The sequence below is a fragment of the Theobroma umbraticum genome, unplaced genomic scaffold (genome assembly GCF_002168275.2).
Source record: "Theobroma umbraticum cultivar Fairchild unplaced genomic scaffold, ASM216827v3 scaffold_81.0, whole genome shotgun sequence".
NCBI lineage: Eukaryota > Viridiplantae > Streptophyta > Magnoliopsida > Malvales > Malvaceae > Theobroma > Theobroma umbraticum.
Window position 1 is genome coordinate 3,257,384 of NW_018397268.1, and position 8,617 is coordinate 3,266,000.

Below are 8,617 nucleotides of genomic sequence, written 5' to 3' on the forward strand. Positions count from 1 at the left end.
TCAAATTCTATCACCAAAGTTTTCAAAACTTTCCATGGTGACATACTGAATAAGTATAATGCAGTTTTAGTGTCTATTACATCCACATAGTTTGAATCTTGAACACCTAAGGACCCAAAGAATATTTTCACCACTAATTAAACCAACATTATATTTTAAGACTCCTTCGCAACCGGCTGGGCTTAATTTTTCTCTTATTGAGCCATCAATATTAAATTTCAACTCATCCAATACCCTTTCAAATGTCTCGTATGATATTTGAATTATTCACCATTTTTGGATATAATCGACCATCCGACCTCATCAACCCTATTTTCATCTCTCGCATTAATCCAAAATATGGATCTCATTTTGATCATAAAGAAAATCTCCTCCCTTTCCCATTTCTTGTCATTGAACATTATAACATTTTAAGCTAATCTAATTGACCATAGGGTAACACCACATGTCGCCAATTATTTCTTCTTTATACTACTATTTGCCATCATTCCTTCACACATATTCTCAAATCCTCCCCACCCCCCAACCCGTCATATTGGTTAACAAATAATCATTGTCATCAAAACGAATGCCCTTAGGTCTCAAGTAATAATTACTCAATTAGTTACATATTTTTTTTTTCAAAGGAAAAACTAAATATATTAATTTCAGCAGAAATACACAATGCTGGTAAACCTTTATTAATAAGGTTCTTATTGCTATTGAGAAATCAGTCAAAGCCGATATTTGAATACTTGATAATCATTGGCTGAAGAGCACCATCAACATCATGATGATGATAAACATTTATTATATCCATCAAACATTACAAATCAAGCATCAATCAGTCACAAACAACTTAAATAGGACAGCCTTGTCATGCCTATAAGAGGGAACTGAAAAAAAAATGCTCCCATGGGAGAATGGTGAGGTTGCCTTTTTTTGGCATGGAATTGGATGTGCATTAAAGAGTGAGGCCACATGCAAGTGGAGTTTGTTTGCCAGTAATAATAGGCTTGACATTAGAACACCGAGAAGTAGCAGGGCCTTCTGTTCCAATGTAAGAAAGATTAATGTCTCCAATCTCCACATTTTCACATGGGATACCGTTGCTACATGTAAGTTCAACAGCAACTCGTGTTGCTGAAGTCCCCCTGATGTTCTTAAAGCTAACATTGCTGATCTTAACACGCGATGGAGCCTGAAAAAATACAAATTAACAACCATAGACGTGTTTGAACTATTCTATATCAATATATAAATCATGAAATGATAATGTACTAATGGGTAAAAACATACCTTAGTACACTTATTACCAGGGCAGTATTCTTGATCAATGAGAACAGGATTGCTGACATTAACCATAACAATGTCCTCAAAATGCATATCGGATGCAATGCCTTCCAAGGAAGCTGGCCAAGTTTTGACCCTAACTCCATTTGATGTATTAATAAGAGTGCAATTCGCAACAGTGATTCCAAAAACCGGATCTTCCCTGTACCTTCCAAGACTTCCGACGCTGATGCCATGACCTGGTCCGCATGTTACTCTTGTTACAGTAATCTTCTGGCTACCTTCTCCAAGAGAGACACAGTCATCGCCGGTTGAGATTCTTGAATCAGTAATGTTAATCCCACTTGAACGTCCGATATGAATTCCGTCAGTGTTAGGACTTTGAGCAGGTGCATTGACGGTGATATTTGCAAAAGTAATGTTTTTGCAACTCAACAGGTTAATGTGAGTCTGCTTGCTATCCACAGAGGTTATGTCCCTCACTAATCCATTGGTAACGGCGTTGAATCTTAAATTCTGTAAAATTGTGAAGCAACAATTTATTTTATTAGCGGCATATATACAATGAGTAAAATTGTGAAGCAACAATTTATTGTTTGGCTAGCAATAAAATGATGAAGATTTTTAAAATGCTTACAATGGGAAGTTTGTTGCACCTTCCAACTTGTTTGCAATCATTTTGTGTCCAAGCAGCTTTTCCACCTTGGCCATCAAAGGTTCCAGCCCCAGATAATGTGAAGTGATCGATGCGTTGGAAAGTAACCCAAGTTGGCCCATTGTTGAATTTGCTAGGATCTGCCGGGGCCTTCAAGGTTCCTCTAACTTGAACCTCCACGGAAGCTTTACAAGGGCCTGACAGAGTCACCTGGCTCAACATATATTCCCCCTCTGGAATTTCTACTTTACTAGGACTAGCCACTGCGCAGGCCTTTCTCCAAGCAGCCATCAATGCTTGACTGATATCTGTTTTTCCATCTGCCTTTGCACCAAATTTCATCACATCAAAAACACCATTGTCGGATTGTGCCTTAGCATTTGATGCGAAAAGAAATAACAAAGATAGTGCTAGAACATTCAATTCCAATGCCATCTTTTTTCTGCTCTTTTTTCCCTTTCTTTTCTCTAAAATTTATGTTTGAAAGAATGTTTTAATTCCTTCTTAGTTTTGAAGCCACATTTATAGTGCAATTCAAAAGCCTAATACCACTTGAAATCCCAACCAATAATTGGCTAATTTAATCGAATGTTTGGTTAAGGTTGCCAGTTTTTCAGACTTCTTTCCTATAATGTCGATGATCATAATGTGCTGTTCTGTTGCTTGGCATTGGCATGCAAACGTCCAATGTTCGATTAAGGCGGCTAAAAACGTTCATATACTAACAATATTGTTTTCCACTTTGCTAATTTTGTAGAGATTGTGGGGAGAAACTTAGAGCAAACCCATTTTCATTTAGTCTATTTTAAGAAAAATGAGATCAAAATTAGCCAACTAAGAAAATACGCCTCGGTAATAAATTATCTGGTTTCTATCTAAACTTTCGTTCTTGTTCTGCGACAACCCTAAGTTAATTAGAGTTAGTTGCTCTATTTTCTTGATTCATATGGAGAACAGTTGTTGAAACCTATGGAATTTACACAAGCACAACATAAATATACCCATTTCAATTATTTATCTTCCTCAAGATACAGCATTTGCTTTTTAAATTTAGTGATCAAGTTCTGTAGTCAAGTTTTTGTAGACTGCCCGAAGCAGGCCTTGTTTAAAGGTACCCACTTGAGGTATTATTACTCATTAGATTCCAGAACTGGATTCAAGAATCCCTTTTCTTTATAAGGCTATAGGTTTCGAACTCTCAAAGGTACAAGACAACTTGTTCTTTTATCCATTATATGCTGCAGGCAAAGCTAATGGATCGAGGGATCAGTTAGTCAAAGATGAAGCTCAAAATTGAGTGCTACGTTGATGGTGGTCGAGCATGATACCAACCGAAGCACAAGGGTTTTTTTTTTTTGCTATAATTTGGTTTCATTACTGATAAAATAAGCATTACAAGCGTCATATCTCATTTACTGAGATGGATATTCCAAATCTGTTGTAATATACAAGCGTACACTCACTAGTAATCTGTTGCACACCCTATAACCAGTCACCACCACCCAACATAAAACAAATCCGAGCAATCTACTCCTAACTTTGCCAAAGAATTTGTAAAAGAAATTACTTTCCTAAAATATGAGTAATAATCACTCTCACAATACTTTTTCTGCAACCTGCCAATCTCTGAAAAAATCTTCTAATATTTTCAAGGCCTCAAGGATTCTTTTCTTGCACATGATACAGCAACAAGAGAGTCAGATTCTATCACCAAAGTTCTCAACATTTTCCATGGTAACATATTGAATAAGTCCAATGCAATTTTAGTAGCTACTACCGGTATAGTTGGAATCTTGAACACCTAGTGGCCCAAAGAATATTCTCACCACTACACTAGCATTATCTCTTAAGATTCTTTCGCAGCCGGTTGGGCTTAGTTTCCCCTTACTGTACCATCAGCGTTAAATTTCAGCTCATCACTACTTGATAGATTCTAGCTAATGCTCTTTGGATTGTCACCTATGATATATTTGAATTATTCACCGTTTTGAGCATAGTCCACCATCCAACCTCATCAACAACCCCATTTTCATCTATTGCATTAATCCAAAATTGGATCTCTTTTTGATCATAGGATAAACTCCGCCCTTTCCCTTTTCTTGTCATGAAATTGAAAACATTTTAAGCTAACCAAACTGACCATAGGTTCTTCACTTACCGCCAACTATTTCTTCTCCATACTACTAATTGCCTTCATTCCTTCGCACAAGGAATCACCCTTATATTGACCATGAGAATTGGCAAATAATCAAGGTTCTTTTTAAAAATACCCTTCATACATAAAGTGTTTTTGAAAATAACCCTTTTTATAATTTTAATTATTTTTAACTAAAAAAAATTAATTTTAGATAAAATTACTCTTAAAAAAACGGACTCATACATTTAAGTTCGCGCCTCAAATAGACTCATATCCTTTGAACTTTTCTCGTTAAACTATTTATCTTTAGAGTATTCCTTAAAAAAAATAACTTTTAAGTATTTTGAGTATTTTTGACTAATTTTTTATACTTAAAGAAAAATCTTTAAGCATTTTGAGTATTTTTAAGCATTTTAAAGTGGTTTTTTATACATAAAATTTTTTTTTTTTTAACATTTTGAGCATTCTTCGCCAAGTAGGCATATTCATTGATTACGTTGTTAAATGTAAGATAGTGTATTGTTTGAAATTATTGATTTTGTTAAATGAAATTCAGTAGTTTTGATGATTTTTGGACATTGCATAATTAGTTTTTGGACATTACGTAACTAATTTTTAGGCATTGCGTTATTAATTTTTAGATAGTGTGTGACTGATTTTTAAGTATTATGTGACTAGTTAATATAACATTGCGTGACTGATTGATAGGCATTGCGTGATTAGTTAGAAAGGTATTACTTGACTAGTTAGTAAGACATTATGTGATTAGTTTTTAGGCATTATGTGACTTAGTTATTGTTTAAAAATCAGTCACGTAATGCCTAAAAACTAGTTACATAATGTCCAAAATCAGTTACGTAATGCTTAAAAACTAGAGATGTAATAATTAAGTCATGCAATACTTGAACATCAGTCTCACATTATCTAAAAACCAGTGACACAATGCCTAAAAACTAGTAATACAATATTTAATAACTAATTGATTTACTTATTCATAATCAAGTTTAAGTTGCCAAAGTTATATAGTGTTCTAATTTATAAATATGTTTAATTAATTTCAACTCCTTAACTTTAGAGTTTTAGAAATAAACTAATAAACCAAAGAATTTAAAACATATACTTTAATATCGCCTCTGCTCTTTGGGATGGCGAGATAAACAGTATGTAAATTCATTTTTAAAAAATGATTGGAACAATTTAATTATATAAAATCTAAAGAAATTTTGAAAGCCTGATCAATTCAACTCCTTTGCATCATTAAAGCATAATATATTTCATGTTTAGTAATCAGCTTAACAGACAGTGATTCTCTGCTAGCTATTAAAGAAACTCGTCAGATCTTAATCTTACATTATGGGAACGGGGTAATGTTGTGATGGATACCTTTGCCTTTGTTTAAGATTGTCTTGGCTGTCATTTTCTCAAGTAAATGGGGTAATGTTATTCATATAACTCTCACGTTTTATATTTTGAATGAGGTTTCTTTCTTTACTAGCAAAAAAGAAAGTCAAAGTTATCAGGGTCCAATTGATGATATAATTAAGCAATTTAAAAAGGAACACAATTTCTTACCAAGTAGTAAGGGTTTATATTTTCAGCTTTAAGACCTGCTTCCCTTCCCTATGCAATTGGCATTTAATAAAATTCTTTTACATCAAGTTTCAAGCTCAAACTTCATACTTTGATTAATTCAACTCGAGTTACCGCCTGCCCTGATCAATTTATATATAGATTAATTCCCTGATTAACGAATTTATTAATTTGAGAAAACCACAAGGACACATTATAGACTTAATTTGTATGGAACAGGTCAAGTTTAATTGACTTGATTAATCAGTAAACATAGGAGAAAAGCACAATAGAAAGCAATATTGCAGTCAATTATTTGATTTGGGAAACAGTCTTTCATCTTAAGTCATATTAAACATTGATATATATCCATAATTCAGTAAGGAAATGGTCTCAGTTAAAGTAATATACTTACTCTACCATATATATACTTCGTCAATTTCTTCCTTTCCGTATGCATTCAGCTGAGTTGCTGGCTTAAGATAAAACCAATGTAAAATAGACAGATTCCTAACATTCTTTACACACTTCCTACACACCTAATTAAATGAAGAATGAAGCATGATTTGAGTACACGACTATCAGCCTCGTGAAGGTATATCACCACCAAATATATAATATTTATTAAAACACGAATGTTGATAAAATTTTTTATGGACAAAAAATTAACATATTTGCTTATCAAGTTTACTAAAAAAGTACTATTCTAAATATTTTTATTATAAATGTTAATAAAATTTATCTAATTTGTAAATAAAATTTTAATTGTTTCGAATGAGTTTTATTAAAAAATATATTTTCATATTTTTAATAGCATTATACAATTTGTAGACTAATAGTATAACACTTCGATTATTTACACTTCAAACTTTATATATTAATAGTAATTGTATTTTATATATGATAATTATTTTAAAATAAATAAAAATTAAGTATTTAGCTGCAACGTAGATAACAATAACTATAAATATTTAATAAAATTTTCTTTCACATGGTGATCAGATCGTCGTTTCCCTACTGTTCAGATCCGGTCAGGTCATCTGCCATTGATAAGTCAAAGGTTGCTGGCAGCAGCCAAGAGAGATCTATATGTTTACAGTTGGAATTGATTAATATAGCACGTAGATCAGGTTTTTTTGTCTGACTATATATTGAAACTTGTTCCATATTAAAATATTTCATGTTTAGTCACTAACTCAAGGAATCTAGTCGAATTTATTATATATATATATATATATGTATGTATATACATGGTTCAAATATTGAATTGTTATAATTTAATAGCTAGACTTCAAGTGGGAGTACTCAGTCTCCTTCCCACATGGTTTTACATTTTCACCTTTGACTCCATACACTATGGAGTATGGAGATAATACATTATTTTTTCATATATAGTCTTTTTTGGTTTGCTGGTTTAACTTAATTTGTTTTTGAAACAAAAACTTGAAAATTTGAATATGTCAATAACGCAATACATTTTGGAAAGGTGTGGAAGCAGTTTATAATGCTTAAAATTTGTTTTACATGTACAAAATGAACATTATTAATATAAAATCAATATATATTATTATATTTGTGTATATATAATGAGTCAAATAGTTAAAAAATGAACTTTTCCAAGGATTTGTATATTAGTAAGGATTGACTGGAGTTATTAATGACATAATACTTGAAAAAAATTTTAAATTATTTTAAAAAATTTAAATAAGTTTTTTATTTCTTTATTACGTTCAAGTCAAATATTTATATTTTTGTTTTAAATCAAATAGATTTTTATAACTAACGATTTACTAATTGTTATTAATAAAAATATCACTTATCATTTTAAATTCAGATAATACTAACATGACATTGAAGTGACGTTAACGTAAAAAATAAAAAATGTTATATGATCATGTCATTATTTAATGTTATCATCGATATAATATGTCAATATATTACGTAACATAAAATGATAAATAATATATTTTTTTATGAAAAATATACATTATTATTAGCAAGAGCCAAATCCCAATATAACTTTGGACTTTTATGATTACATATAGAAATGTAAATAAATAACCCCAGTAGCAAGGTACTAAGAGTTGGAGATCTCTAGATATCTCCACTTCTTTCCAATTGCTGCTCACGATAATGCAGCATGAGAGGATGCGATGTATGTCCGAAACCCTGCCGCAACATCGACGTAACCAGACTTGTATGTACATATTGTTCTACAAAAAGCACACTAATTCAGCTTCCACATGTGGATCTTGACCCTCAAGTAATATATTAGCATAACAAGCCAAGCAATCAACATCAATTAAGAATCTGTCTAACCTATAAATAATTTCTTCTCTTTAACTCCAAATCAGCAAACACCATTAATTACCGATTTCATGACGAAGCTAAAATCCCCACCCACACACAATCGTACATCTTTACATTCTAATTCATGTAATAAATTTGCCCAAAACTCAACTCTTTGTGTCTTGTCGTTGGGAGCATAAACATTCAAAAAGCCACACCTTCGATACAACCTACATACCTTCCCAGTAAGTAAAATATAGTTTCTATTCAATATTTGTTTCTCCACAGTAAAGAAATCCACTCGCCACATCATTATTAAACTCTCTTATTGATTTTTTAATTCCAAAAATCAAGACAATTGGTAATTTGATTAATATTAATTAGTCAATCATTAGTGAAAAGAGTTTATTTGATTCAAAATAAAAATATAAAAACTTAATTAAATTTAATAAAAAATTAAAACTTTTTTCATTTTTTTAAATATTATGTCTAATATTTAAATGAATTCCTTGAAAATCTATCAATCATTTGGTTATCATTAAAATCATTCAATATAATTTATAATATTTTTTTGTTATAAAACCAATAGTTAGGTTTACACAACTAATTATATATCCTTCTATTTAAATCACTTCAAGAAAATGTTTTGTTTTTTTTAATGTCAACAAACTATATTACTTAATTTGTAAATGTGA

At 31.3% G+C, this 8,617-nt stretch overlaps 1 protein-coding gene across 1 annotated transcript; it reads right to left on the minus strand.

Annotated features, from left to right (window-relative positions):
• Positions 1–723: 723 nt before the first annotated feature.
• Positions 724–2,405, minus strand: LOC110425303 (exopolygalacturonase-like). The gene is made up of 3 exons (XM_021440182.1): positions 1,910–2,405; positions 1,279–1,788; positions 724–1,180 (listed from the first exon to the last, which is right to left on the minus strand). Exons 1-3 carry the CDS (start codon positions 2,360–2,362, stop codon positions 944–946), a joined length of 1,200 nt encoding a protein of 399 aa, XP_021295857.1. The 5' UTR covers positions 2,363–2,405; the 3' UTR covers positions 724–943.
• Between the last annotated feature and the right edge of the window lie 6,212 nt (positions 2,406–8,617).

Excerpts from the sequence above, each read along its gene's own strand:
- LOC110425303 (XM_021440182.1), bottom strand. The coding sequence starts at position 2,362 with ATGGCATTGGAATTGAATGTTCTAGCACTATCTTTGTTATTTCTTTTC. Across the intron at positions 1,789-1,909 it reads GGTGCAACAAACTTCCCATT|AATTTAAGATTCAACGCCGT; the intron begins GTAAGCATTTTA and ends ACAATTTTACAG. Across the intron at positions 1,181-1,278 it reads CTGGTAATAAGTGTACTAAG|GCTCCATCGCGTGTTAAGAT; the intron begins GTATGTTTTTAC and ends GTATTTTTTCAG.